This window comes from Lepeophtheirus salmonis, chromosome 3 (assembly GCF_016086655.4).
Source record: "Lepeophtheirus salmonis chromosome 3, UVic_Lsal_1.4, whole genome shotgun sequence".
Taxonomy (NCBI): domain Eukaryota; kingdom Metazoa; phylum Arthropoda; class Copepoda; order Siphonostomatoida; family Caligidae; genus Lepeophtheirus; species Lepeophtheirus salmonis.
The window spans coordinates 2280703-2296227 of record NC_052133.2 but is presented as its reverse complement, the minus strand read 5'-3'; the positions used below and the strand labels follow the sequence as shown (position 1 = coordinate 2296227).

The 15525-nt window shown below is 29.0% G+C and overlaps 1 protein-coding gene across 1 annotated transcript in view; it reads right to left on the bottom strand.

Moving 5' to 3' along the window:
- Positions 1-5883, bottom strand: part of LOC121114472 (agrin) — a 30113-nt gene extending 24230 nt beyond the window's left edge. The window contains exon 1 of the mRNA XM_040708447.2: positions 5739-5883. Coding sequence (XP_040564381.1) covers positions 5739-5814 — 76 coding nt within the window. The 5' untranslated portion in view covers positions 5815-5883. The remainder of the gene's footprint in view (positions 1-5738) is intronic.
- Positions 5884-15525: the final 9642 nt, after the last annotated feature.

Genomic DNA, 15525 nt, shown 5'->3' with positions numbered 1-15525 from the left:
AAAACCCTCAAAATATATTATTAGATCTTTGTGTGTTTCGAAAATATGACCTCCAGTTAAAGGTTAAAATGGGTTATACATATGTGAATCCTTAATTATTTGAACAAAAGATCAGAATGGAGATATGTATATGCCTATAACACAGGCAATTGGTGCTTTTGTAGATAATGCCCCAAAATTTATGAAGCAAATTCTTAGTATGATCAGATGACGTAGTTTCACTAATTACAAAATCTATAATGTACATAATATATATTCTATAATGTTAGTTGTCAATTTTCCTATTACTCATGATCCTCATAAGTTTTTTTAAGCATTGATTGGTTGGAGTGTGAACAATCATACTATTGTATCGAAGACAAAGATAAAGTATCAGACTTTCCCAGTATGCACAACATATGTTTAGTGAGAAATTGACTATCTAGGATTTTACTATTATTAATATATATACCTATGAGTAATTCATTTAAAAAATTGGGCATAAATAATAGAAGAATGATAGTCTGGTAGTACTTATGAGATACATAACCGTTGGTATGATTGACTTATTTGCTTAACTACCAGATAGTTCCGTTTTTTTCTGTGTTTTTTTTTTTTTTTTTTTTTTTGATGAAAAGTTACGTGATTCCATAAAGGCAACGGCATGCCCTACAGTTTAGAAGAATTGGCCAAGTAGACTCATTAATTGTGGTCTTTTTTTAAATTCTTTGTATAAAAGATACAACAAAGATTAGATTTTTAGATTACTACGTGATCTCATGATATCCGAGTATGTATGAACCTGTAAAAGGATGTGGAGGATGGGAGTAAAGTTTTCCATGATGTTTTTTGTTTCTTTTTTTATTCCTCAAACGATTCTTAAATCGGTGCAAATCACGGTAGTTATCGGTGCACCATCTTATATAATAAATACTTCCACCATTAAATGAATTTGATTAGACAAAGGATTCTGAGTAAGTGTGAACGATAAAAAGGAGTAGAAAAATCCCAACTCAAACAACAACAAAGGTTGAAAAAAAGAAGAATCAACTTTCTCCATAAAATTCCTTACTCACATCATAGAAGTACATATCTGAGAATTAAGCATAGCATTTTCATATAGATACATTAGCATTGGTCAATTTTCATATACTATGTTAAATATGCTATGTAGCTCTTTCTTTTTAGTATCATTTCCTTTGGATACACTTTCTTAATATGACGTTAGCATCTTTGTATTTATAGATAAGACATGATACTTACTACGTGTAGGAGGGGATGTGTTTTTTTTCTTCTTCCAAGGCTCTAATAAATACAAAAGAAAATTTCACCATCATTCCTTCATCTTGAAAGAAAAAGTCACAGTCGATTGGATATTCATTTGGAACACTTGCGTGAGGTTGTATATGTAGAATATAGATACAACCCTTTGTCTGGCTGTCTTTTTGTGTCAAGCCTTTTATGTATGCATGTATGTACTTTTAAACTCATAGAGGCAAACGTAAATGACAAGAAACATATAACAGTAATTTTATGTATGTACATGGTTCAGGTACTATAAAGAGAGAAAAACAGCTAATTGTTCCTCTTTAAAAATTAGATTTCTATTTTGTTCTCTATGCATGTATTTATATGTCTATTTTTAAGAACCAGAACAAAAAAATATATATATATTATATAACTCTTTGAACTGATCTGTGTGCGTGTGTCTTTGTTTTGTCCGACCATAAGTCTATATTTAAAAAAACAATAACATATACTTATGATGATGATACTATTGATACCTACATACGAGTGCATATCAATTATGAAAAATGAAGTTACAAATGTAATCATACATATTAACTTATACCATGCTACATTATTAAGAAATATATATTGCTTTTAATGGATCAAAATCCATTAAATAAATCAAATTTTCTGTCAAATCATTCCATTATTTAAAAAGTGAAAATCAATGATCACTTATATACAATATACATACATATTTATATGCAATTTATTTAGTCTTAAGACTCGTTAGAGACCGATTCCCTCATCCCCTCTCTCAGTTTGGTCTTAAGGGATTTATTCTAGACCGGTTTGTACTGATATTTTGATCAAAACCTCTTTAAATTAAACCAAATTTAAATAGTTTGAAAACAAAGAGATTTTCTTTTTATCCCACACATATGAGCTGTATAAATAACAAACACTTTGACCTTCATATGACGTCATTTTATACATGACGTACATTTATGATTTCCAGACCATACTCTAACACTTATATGTACATTAGGTTGTGACTAATTTGAGCATTTAGTGATTCTCAACGTATATGTACATATAGAGGTCGAACATCGGTCTCACACCGTGTATCCAAAAATATATCGATTTCACATCGAAATGATCCATTGTATAACTTCGTATAGCGTCATCAAAGTGATATTTGTTTATTTGAATTCAAAATTGAGTCTAGAAATCCTGGACTTGCATCATTACTATTCAATACTATAGAGTTGTATTTGCAACTAAAGTCAAATAAAAAGCTACATTTTCCAGACAATATCTAAATGGTGACATATATTATGTGACTCAAGAGAGGATAAATCACCGTAATCAAGACCTTTGAATATAGTCGCAAGCACCACTCCAATACACATGTACTTCTACGATGGGACATGATCGTTGTTTACTAGGATATTAGTATACCCGAGAATAGTGAGTCCATCTTGATTTATTATTATTTATTAGTAGTTTGTATAATTATTTGTTTATACAGACATCTACCCCATCTTGTGGATTTATTTTCCAAAGCTGTTATCATTATTAAAGTATACCGAGCCAACCTTTATTATTTACTCATCTATATTTTGCAAATTTTGAGAGGTTAAAAGTTCATTTTGTACAATTCTCCTATGAGTAATGTTGTAAAATATATAATTAACTATCGATTGCTACCTAGCTGCCACCATGAGAACGAGGATTGAGATAGCCGCGCTCCTCATCAAGAAATTGTCCTAGAATGCCATCGAGGAGCAGTCTGCGGCCTCTAGAAAGACGATTTACAATGTCTTCATGCATGGAATAGAATTGAGGATTGCCATTGGAGTAATCCCTTTGCTAGAAAAGGAGTGGGATGTATGTTTATTTTCATAATCTCATAGCAGCTCACAGCTAATAGAATTTTATGACAGCTAAGCTACTCTCCTTCCAAAAACCGTCAAATTTTCAGGATTATCTTGTCATTTTTATTTAATTTATTTTTATGTGTAGACAGGTATTTTTTATTCAACTCTACCTAGTAATATCATTAACAAGTATTAAAATATGGGTTCAGAACTAACTTTTAGTGAGAATGATCAATAAGAAATGTAGCATATTTAAGGATTCAGATCGATTTGATTCTAATGGCAAGTTCAAAAAGGTAATAATATATAGTTTTGGACCGGTCCAGAATTACCAAACTGTATTGTAAAACTAATATACAATTAATGATAATCATATGTTTTTATTTTTAAGAATGGCTTAAATGCAATACCACCTTAAAGGTGTTCTTAAATTCTTTTATAAGAGATGAAAGAGAGAGATTTATAAAAATTTGGCAAGGTTTTTATTTTTTGTAAAAACAATCCAACAGTTAAAAATAAATGAGTAATGATTTATTTATTTATATAAAAAGATAAGCTACACAATTACTTGAAAAATAAACGTTGTTTAGCCATGAAAATTACATAGCAATTTCCATTCTTCCATTCTTATTTATTTAAGGGATTAACCTAGTTTTTTTCGACTCTATATTTATCATGTTTGTGAATTCAGATATATTCAAAGAACTGTCTTTCTTTGTGGATGTTTTCTACTTATGTATGTATCGAGGCTTTTATTACCAAGAAAATGCTGATTTGAGCATATACTTTTTTTTAAAATCCATATTAATTATTAAAGCATGCATTCAGATTTTATTTCAGATAACATATGCTTTTAAAATGTTCACATAAATAACTATGTTCCAATTTTGTAGTGTAGATTTTACAATACAAGCCATTGAATTTTTCTTGCAATATTTGTCAAATTTAGGTGAATATATACATCTTATTGTCAACTAGGGATGGATTCGGTTTAAAATTTTAGAATTTTGTCGAGTTCTTGTTAGGATAATACGAGTTTGGTCTGAAATAGTCTGGTCAGCCATTTTGGACACATAATAGTTATGTAAAAGTTGTTTGAGTGAGTGTGTTTGTGAAAACTGTTAAAATTGAGTATCAAGCTGTAATTAAATCTTTGTAGTTGAAAGTGTAACCTTTAAATATATTCAAACAGTAGCAGATAAATAAAGGCTTGTTATGTTAAAATTTGACGCGTCTAAGTCAATCAAACTCGGAATAATTGAGCAAAAAACCAAAAGTGTCTTGTGAGCAATTATTTTGCAGAGAAAAATGCCGAATACTATTTGACGGGTTATAGAGATGGGAGCATCGCTGGGAGAAGCGTGTAGGATAACATGGAGATTATGTTAAAAGAAATGTTTTGTATCTTTGCTATGTCACAAATTTTTCAAACCCCCCTCTTATACAAATTTTTGTGTTTTTCAGAATTTTCAAATAATATATGATGTGGTTTCACCTATTTAATACAATCAATCAATTTTTTTAACAAGAAAGTAGCGTCTGTAGTAGGTTCTAACTGGTCTTTTGGGTAGTGATACTAGAAATCAGACTAACCATTTTTCAAATGTTTCGAGTTTTGATGAATACTCGAGTTCAAATAAAGTCAAATTTTCTAACAAAATATTTTGGATGAGTTTGAATATTTCTAAGAAAATTATCAACTTGAGTTTGGTCAATTTTTTTTTGACCTCGAGTAATTCTTGAATCTAACACTAATTTGAACTAAAGTTTTTTATTTTTGACAAAAAGTGACTAATTACACTTTTACTCTGGATATTGTTTTTTGTGGGAAGCTTTTCTTTCTATGGGGATTCAAACGAAACAATATTTAAGTGATTAAAGCACCGAAAATCTTGTTCATATATGTGGTGTTTTGTTTTTCATTTTTTCAATTCTTGATTACGACTCATTCGGAAAAGTTGTGAAAATAAATGTGCTAAGAAAATATCCTATGTAAAGTGTCATTTTTCTACGATGTCATCTTTTGGTAGTACATCTTGTTCATAGTTTGAAAGGAGACAAAAGCTCTTTATTTCGCGAATAACAATTAACATTAATTGTGAATCATTATTTTTCATTTGATAATTAGGATAGACATTATTCTAACCTATAAAAAACATTACTAAAGTTTTTTTTTCCTAATACTAATCTATGGAGCAAAAAAAGAAAAAAAATAATAATAATAACGTAAGAAAATCTTTCCTTTCTGAAAATTTAAACAAAAGATGCGCGGATCATCAAATTTTCCTAATTTTTTTCTCTTTTTTTGTTCCGTAGGACACTTTTAGAAAAAAAAAACACTTTTTCAGCGCTTTTTATAGCTTAAAAAAATGTCTATCAAAATTATTTAATTTTATTATTTAATGCAAAATAATTTTTTTCATAATTTGATCAAGATGTGCGACCACGTAGGAGAATGCAATTTTGCATAGGTAATTTTTGTAATCAATGAACTGTAATCATAATTCGAAAAAAGTTGAAGATCAAACTGCTCTAATGTACATAGCAGAATAGCAACAACTCCTTCGCCGTTATTGAAACAGAAACGGTATTATGATGCAAAGTCATGCATGAATGATTAATTATTTAATGAATTGAAAAAACCCTTACCTATTGAAAGAAGTAGAAATCCAAGAGTAAATAGATTATTATTGTTCATCATCTTATTTCCCATCATCATCCTCATTGCCTCCTTTGTCTCTAACACTGACTATGAACGACTAACGAATAACTTTAAAATTAGAGAAACAAGATAAATACGGAAAATTATATATATATAAACTGCAATATGAAAAATATCCAAAATTTCGCTCGCGTTCACCCTTAAGTGTTTTTGTAGGTACTCTACTTGTGTCGTAAAACCAATGTTGGATGCGCTCAGTGACCGTGGTACGTATATATGTACCACCCTCAGTTATAAATAACATACATAATTTGTATGATGGTATTACAAAAAAAACACAACTTATAAGCTCCTGCTTTTTTACCTTTGATTTTGTAATACAAAAAATATCTAGGAACAAACTTATCAAAAGTCTTGAACGTCAATGACAAAAGTTGGCTGATAAATTATTATAATTTATTCGAATGTATTTCTTAATAGTATACATATAAGTGAACGAGCTTTAATATAAGCCTATATAAATATATAGTTGAAAAACTCAATCCTTCATGACGTCATTGAGATGTCACTGGTAGATTTGGGAAGTTTGGCGTGCAGGGGTGTGCCTTAGTGCACACAAAGTTAAGGCTAATACAGGGTCAAGCCTTAAGTTAATAGGTATTTGGCCCCTTTTTATTATGGTACCTGGGGGGAGGGAAAGGTTAGTATTAGGAGCTGTCCCTCCGTATAGGGGAGGGTTATAAGTTCCCGATAAACTAGCCTCTATTCGGAGGCAAAATAAAAGTTAGAATCGCTTTAACAGAGAGTGCTTACAAAATTGGCGCAACTTTGAATTGATAGAGCAACACTTAGGAGATCCAACAAAAATTAGGTTTAGACCCCATTTATTAAAAGATTAAAATAAGTTAAGTGGATAACAGCTTCTGAGTTAAGGTTGTATTTGGTTCTAAAGTAACTTCACCAGAGGTAAACCAGGCTAATCTTCCAGCCCCTTATAAAAGATTAAAATAAATCTATAGTATCTAAAATATAAATCTTTTGAATTTATAAATATTAGTGTTGAGACTCAACCCGATGCCCATTTCCACCGTTTCGGTCTTTAGTGATTAATTTAGAACCTGTTTGGACCGATATTTTGGTCGAGACCGCTGTCTCAGACTGTTTATCAATTTATTGGTCTAACTCAATGAATAGATTTCTTTCAATTTATATTGAATTTATGAAAAACACACGGGTTTAAAAAATTAAAATTATCTTGGGTAATATTTATTCTTGGAAGGGCTAATTATATTTTATGCTATTGGTTCTAAAATGGCCCAATTTCCTCAATATGACAACCTGTTGCAGTCTTTTAGTCCGGTTAAGCGAGTTCCACACATATAAAATACTTTAAAGCACGCACTATGACATTGTACTCATGTTCACAATTTGGAAAAACACTTAACGCCATCAAGGATTCATTAATAAAATTGGTTTATTATTTTTTTAAAGGATCAATCTAGACAAGTGTTTTCTATACGACCAATCCAGAGCGCACTTTTTCGAAAAAAAGTATTAGTTCAGTCCAAGAAAAATTATAACGATCTTAGACCGGTCTATGACTTTCAGAATTAAACTACACTATAAAATATGTAGAGTCAACTGACGAAATTATTGAAAAGAAAATATATATATTGTATTTTTGTTTGTCCTAAAAATTGAGTCATGCTGGTCATCTCATCACAGAAGAGACAGATGTGTTCTTGTTTCTACGAGTATCAAGAGATATTGATAATTGCTAACGAATTGTGGACAATCTATTTTCTTTAAATACATTTTTCGACTAATATTGTATTACATTCACTTCTCTGCCACGGATTATGCTCTTTTTTTAACAATTTTACGTGTTATTGTATATATATGTAGAATAAACTGCATAAAGCAAAAAAAAAAAAAAAAAAAATGTTAAAAAGTATTTTTTTCCTCCAAATTATACGATTTGGAGGAATTGTTAAATAAATGCATATTTTTGCAGTGAATACTACTTAGACTAATTAACTATACATAGAGCTTAGAATATTTTTTGTTTTTCTTTTGAGCGATATCCAACTGTTTAAATAAATAAAAAAATTGAACAATTCATAAATTGATACAAAAGTCGCCGGATGCCCAGTCAGAATGTAGAAAGAGGAGGATTGGTCACATATACTCCTGCACTTATAATAATGGCAAATGCTTATAAGCCCGTATGATAATTTTCTCATTCAGACAGAGCTAATTACAAGTCCGAGTTGAGAAAGAAGTTGTTGTTTTATATAGCTTAAAAGTGTAACATTCACTTATCATACATACTGCCTAAAATTAAAATATTTGAAATAATGATATTTAAAATATAGGAAATTTATGAGTTGCAAGATTCTGTTATATTCACGTCTGAATCTTTTAACTAGTGAGAGTCATTCACCTGCAAACCTGTGACGAGTTTGAAATCGTCACAGGTCCTCAAAGAAATTGTGCTATAATATAATATTCATTTGTTTCCTGTTAGTAGGAGAATCACCATTAAAATTAGCAATTGTATATTATTGGGAGAAACGTATGAATGAATTTACCTTCATTCTTTACAAATATGGGAACTTCAAACTTATTTTACAAAAAGTTTTAAGTACTGTAAATAAGTATACTATTATAAGCTTTTACTATGTTAATTAGACCCATTCGTATTATACGCTGTTTTTGTGTTTCTATGTACGAGTACATAGAAAATAATATTTAACAGAGGAATAAAAAAACTTGTGTTTTATTAATACCTACTCGTGTAAACAAAGTAACAGAATGATGGTTTGCTCGGAACAATAAAGAAAGTAAAACAAACAATCCAATTAAAAAAAAAAAAAAAAATGGGTTCAATAGACCTAGTGGAATTTTTTAGATCTGATTCGGAGAGGATCTTTACACGTAAATATTCGAGTAAACTTCGGGAACTTGAACTTTCAAATCCAAAACCGTAGCCAAAATTAGAAGGATGCTTGTCTCAAATTTTATGAGCATTTATCTAAAGTTCGTACCTAAATAAAATAATATCCACATTAAGATTAAATTTTCACTCATATACTCGATCCCTAAAAATGAATAACCGAATGTGATTACTATCAAAACATTATTCTTGTTATAATAACAATGGAATAACCACTCAATGTAACTTTTTTGTATATGCAACTTCAAGTACTAATCAAGATTAATAGAGATGCCATGTTTGAAATAGGAGGGGGGTCCGTAGGGGTTGGCTGGATATTGGTAGAATCCGCTCCCCCAAATTAAGGGATTTTTGCTTTTTATTAGAAAACTATTAATTTTTAAATTATTCTCCAAAAAATTTAATATTAGATTTGTTTTTTTAATTAAAATTTAATATTTGAAATTTTTTTTAGTTAAAATTAAATTTTTGATTTTTTTTTTTTCAAAAATATAATTTTGGTGAATTTTTGATTTTTTTTTCCAAAGAATATTATTTCTTGAGAATAAATATGGATTTTTGAATTTTTTTTCTTAAATATTTAATATCTGCAATTTCTTTCCAAAAAATTACATTTTTTTGTGAATATCTAATTATTTTGAAACTCTTTTTCAAAAAAAGTTTCAATAATTGAAACTTTGAAACTTTTTTTCAAAAAATTTAATAATTGAAAATAAATTATTGAACTTTTTTTTCAAAAAATATTTTTTTTTTTAGAATAGCTATGCATTTTTGAATTTTTTTTCAATATAAATCAACGGCCAAATTTTTGGATAATACAAGCTTACTTATAACTTACTCAGGCACTTCGGATCCGGATTTAAAACCCGCCTTATCTCAGGAATCAAATGAATTTATCATTAGTTAATCAATTGCTAGAATACAGTCCTTAAACGAAAATCGAAGAGCTTAAATATCCCACAACACAATAGATAATTAGTAAATATTATTTTGTTAAGTTCAAATAAATGAAATTTTTTTACTTGAAAGATCCTGATTTCACTTTACTTAATTCTTCCTTCAAAATACAATGATAATGATTATTATTTAAAGCATCATTAAATTTCTTAATTAGTAATTACGTATCATAAAGGGATCAATGCGAGAAAATTAATGCCTTGTGTGTTTTTTCACAAAACCATCATTCATCATTCTGTACGTACCTTCTTTATGTACCACAAGAAAATCGTTTGGTTTATTGGGGAATTTAAGTGTGTTACTCAATGCTATAAAATGCTATTGTATGTACTCATAAGATTTTTTTTATGATTAAAAGTATTATTTCCTTAGTACAACCTACAAAAGTTGTTTTTATAGAAAATAATAAACTGGAACAAAACAAAAAATAAAATACACTTTGAAGCATTGCTTTGTTTTTCCAGATCCAAAGAAATTAAATAATATATAGTATATATTTCTTTATTTTCTTTCTTGAGGAGGTTTTTCTACTCAGCACACCACACTTTCTATATATGGTTACCACTTAGAACCATAAGATGATGATGATAATAGTTATGAACGTTATATGACATGGATAAAAGTGTGCCTTCAAGGAGAATGGGTTCATAAATAAATATATATCCTTTGAGTTGTAATAAAAATAATCAATAGAAGAAGGAAACTGATTACAAAACAAAGCATATGCCTTGTAATAAGGTTTTCTTAAGCTTTTGGCCTTAACTCCCCCGATTCCCCCCTCATCTGAAGTGTAATAGCTCTACAGCAGTGACATATATTTTGTTTTAAAAAATGACATTAGATGGGCACTCAAGAGGTTTTTTTGAATGACACTAACATATATGCAATATATCCAAATATGCAATTTTTGGGAATTTTTTATTTTCAAAATATCACTAGCTATTTTCAAAAAAATTCAAATATTAAATTTTTGGATCTGCGGTATAATGTGCCCGAATAACGTTTTTTTTAGTTGAACCCTCCAGCCCACCCCCTGCGGTCGATAATGGAGTAACATTAAGGATTTATTGTTAAGTTATCAGTGTAAATCCTTATTGGACTCAGAGTGGAATGGAGGATATACATCAATCTAGTTTCTGTCTATGTCATTGCTTGATACGAAGTGGGTTTTGTGTTTATACCCTTCATCTCATAGCTGTTTGCAGCTAATCTAGTAAAACGTCATGACAACTCGGCTGCTCTCCTACAAAATATTCTGCAAATTGTAAAACTTACCATTTTGATTTTCGGTTTCTCTTTTTTTACATACCTTCAGATCCTATTTTTTACAAGTATACATATAAATTGAAGTAAATTGCATGTCTTCATGAATATTCATATATATTCTGTTATTATATGAATTCATTTCAATTGTTGCAGGAGGAACTTTTTTAATGAAATATATTATATATTTCAAAGTCTGACAATATAGAAAATAGTCCTTCAGGGACATCTTTTGATTTGAAAATCTGTAAAATATTGAAGAAAATGAAGTTTTGAATATTGTTTCTTTATGGCCTATTGATTTGATTCAAGTAACTGGATTTTTATTATATTAAGTAATAAAAATGAAGCACATATTTTTCAATAATATTGTATCAATCTTTTTCTAATTTACCTCATGGTATGAGTATCTTATTTCTAAAAATGCTGTCAATAAATAAATATTATCCTTTGGTACAGCGAAGAACACACCTTTATTTGGACGTTTCTCTTGATTTTTGCTGCTCAAATCTTGTTTTTTGATAACAAGTGCCCAATATATTATCATCAAATCTACTTTTTTTGTTTACTTATACCAAATAAGGCTCACTATTTTAACAGTTTATAATTTTGCACTACGGAAACTGTCTATTAAACTCTTAAAAATGCTACCTTTTTTGTATAATTATTGTAAAAAAAAAAGACTTTATGCTACAGATTAACATTAATATTTGAATAAAATTAAATTATGAAATAGCTAATTTTTTATCTAATTTTGTTTTGAATCGATTTAAGACGAGAAAAGTTATATAATTATTAGAAAAATATGTCAAATCTTTGCATAAATAATAATTAATTAATTAGCTACATTTGCACTATAATACAAAATGTCTAATGACGTTATAACATTTCTTCAACACATATTTCTATCTGATAAATTATAAGAGATGATAAAGATATATATTTTTTGAAGGGCAGAAATTTTTTAGTTCCTTTTATTTAACATAACCAGTTTGACATCCGTTCTTATAGGCAAAATATGATATTTCACTTCGTCTCTGTACGCGTACAATTGCAATTTCCTTAAGCTGGTAACAAGGAACTACACACCCTATCTAATTAATTGGCTGTCCTAATACAAATGAAACATTAAGATAAATCACAAAGGTTGACTTCATTTCTCAAAAGAAAATATATTCTAGAAAATTCACATAATATATATGTAAATAAATTAAAGGTAAGTGTACTATTTTTTCATCCATTTGCTTTAACAGTTAGTTATGATCGAAATTAGGAGACAAAATAAAGATTATACAAGCATATGTATAATCCTACCAAAATTCGTAACCCAAAGTTCTTAACGTATAACTTTATGGAAATATCATATTTCGTTTTTCTTAAATGTAACCATCGCTCCTTCAATATATAAAATTAAAATCAAATTAAGAAGTAAATAAATATCAACCAGACTTCAAAATGTACACTGCCTTTATTTGGAACTTTGGCAACTTGTGGTACTAAATTAGACAAAGGATGTAATAATTACAATTAGGTAGTTAATCCATAGTATCAGTTTAATTTTCCTGAGGTTTATGTTGCAGAATCCAGTAGAAATCATCTATACATGCCTGCTCAATGGACATCCGTGATAATCAATTTGCAGGAATGTACCACAAATATGATTATACTGATATGTTCATTTTATCAGTTTTTCGAGAAAGTTCATCAAGATACGTTCTTCAATGATACAAGTAAAAATAATACACAGCTATTAAGAAACTGACACTTTAATAACAGAGATAAACTTGGCATAGATAAATAGCTTATAAAATCCTTTCAGTTTCTTCTATAAAGTTTATACTTTTAAACATTTAAGATAGTATTTAATTCTTCTTTTTAATTAAATGAAATATTAATTATTAATCTATTTTAGTATATTTACATAGTGCCTATTGTAATGTCTATCCAAATGCTTAAGAATTTATGATGTTACTAATGAGTACATAAAGAGCTATATTTATGGAACCATTTTTAACTTTCTGGACACTAAATTCTATTTTGGAATGAAGCTTAAATGAAAACTATGGTCTGCATGCTGTCGCCTCGAGAGTGTTTCTGTGAATGGGTGGGTAGGATGATACCCTCTATGAATGATTTGAGGTGGAATAAATGAGATGTTCTTGGGAAAATTTAGATTATTAATGTATGACTGAGAAAAAATTTATATTTATATCCTAAAAATAGGTCATTTCATATTTTAGGAGGAAAAAATGACACTGTTTCTTTGCATAAAGATTGAAAAATAAAAAAAATCATCAATATTGCTAAAAAATTTAGTAATTTTTCAAAAATAAATTAATTTTGGGGGAAAGAAAGACCTTGCATTTTTTAGATAAAAAAATAGTTAATTTTTTTGGAGTAAGAAAAAATAGCACGTCAGCCAAAAATGGTCCCAATTAACCATATTTCAAAATGAAAATCTATTAAGGTTTGTATATGTTTGTAAAATACTAGCATTATTCCAGGCTGTTTTTTTGCTGCCCCATTAGTTAGCACGACTACCTGTACATGCCTGTGGAAATTGTGAAACCTTTTCATATAACTATGTATATATTTTTATCAAAAAAAGATTAAAATGATTTATATCCTGGCTTTCTAGATGCCAAAAATTCAAAGGTGGTGTGATAGAAGTGGTAAGATAGTGTTGAATCGATGTATCGAATACAATTATATTTACAGTCATAGATGAGGAAAAAATCAATACTTAGATATTGTAAAAAAAAAAAACCAAAAAAAACACTACACATTTAAGAAAATGAAATAAACATCAATGTTCTTGATGATAAGTCCAACACGGACAAGTGTTTATAGTTATCTAAATGGCAATTAAAAAATAATGTTATTTGTATGGTTATATGGGTTAAAGCTAATAAAATTATAAATATACACAGGGTTGTTGCTAGTTTTTATCATTTGGGAGGAGGGCTTAGCCCCAAAAATTATCAATACCGTTATTTGATTACTTATTTATATAGTTTATTTTATATCTATAAAGGATAACACTATTGGTGAATTCAGGCTGTTTTGTTTTGGGAGGGGGGGGACTTAACCCCTTCCCACAAAAAAGGAGCTACGAACGTCACTGCAGATACATAGAATATGCATTGTTTAATTCCTTCCTTTTTTTGACATACTAAAGGCTATTTTTTTTCTATAAAAAGAATAGTTATAAAATAAAATATAGAATTCAATCAACACAATTTTGTAATGAATATCTTTGGAAATTAAAATAACTTTACTATTTAATTAATAATTATTCTGATGAACTAATAAATAGATACGATATACTTTAATTACTTAATAAGCTCATTACACGATTGCTTTAACTCAATACCCTCTTTCATTTCAAAACTGTTCTATTCTATACAAAAAATCACCCTTATTCTGATCAACTCGATTGAAAAAAGGAAGACAGAAAAATAGTGCATGTATCCATGTATCAAGTATTCCTTGGTTGGAACAATAAATACTAGAAACCTGTAAGTAAAGGCTCAAGCGTGCCCGCTACAAATGAGCTAGAAGAACTTAGAAATAAGTCCATTGGTCATAGTTTTATCAAAAAAAAAAGTTTATTTATACAAATTTATAAAAAATAAGCCTGTGATAAGCTTGATATTAGAAGTAAATAATTTCATAAAAACTGTGATTCATGAGAAAAAAATCTAATATATGCATTTTTTTCCGTCAAAAAATGACAAATGGCCTTTTGAACTTATTTTATGGTTTGTAGTCATTTCTCAGTTTTTCTACTCCATGTGTAGTGGACGTGTTTGATCCTTCGCTTACTAGTTTTTAGTATTATATGCATTAAGAAATATTACTTTTTTTGTGTTTCATCCCTGCTAAAACATCCGCGATAGTTAACCACAGACGACCCTCTCGTACTTCAGGATTAGCTACTAACTTTCTCAGTTTTACTCAATTATCTGCAATATTTGTATATAGATTTAAAAAAGTTGGTATACTGATTAAAAAAAAAATAATTGTTAGAAGGAAGTAATGCAACAATATAGCTGGTAATGAAAATCAGGTGCAATTTTTAGCTCCCACGTATTTTTTGAGTAGGCAAACTGAAATTTGTGAATTTTCCTTTTCTATGCTGTTGTCAGTGAACTTCCGTTTCTACTAAATACAATATATAATTGATATGTACACAACTGGATTGAGAAGACGGAGAGTCACACTAAGACTTTGTTGCGGACTTATAATTGCCAGTCCTTGTTGTACTAAGAGTAGAGTTGAGGCTCGATATCGGAGATATATTTCCTTATTTATTCCCATGCCCCCCTCTCCTCTCGTCACAGCTGCTTATAGCTGATCTAACGAAACATTGTGACGATTTCGCTGCTCTCCTCCATGGCATTATCAGTTTCTTTTTTTAACACGCCCAAAATACTCCAGATTGGCATCACTGGATATATATATTTTTTTAAGGGGGGGTTATGTTTAATGTATCTTATTTTAAATGACCGTATCTCTGGAGTTAATGATATGCGACATGTATATAATTATTATCTAAGTTGATGTTGTTATGTTATTAAATACTTAATTTTTATTTT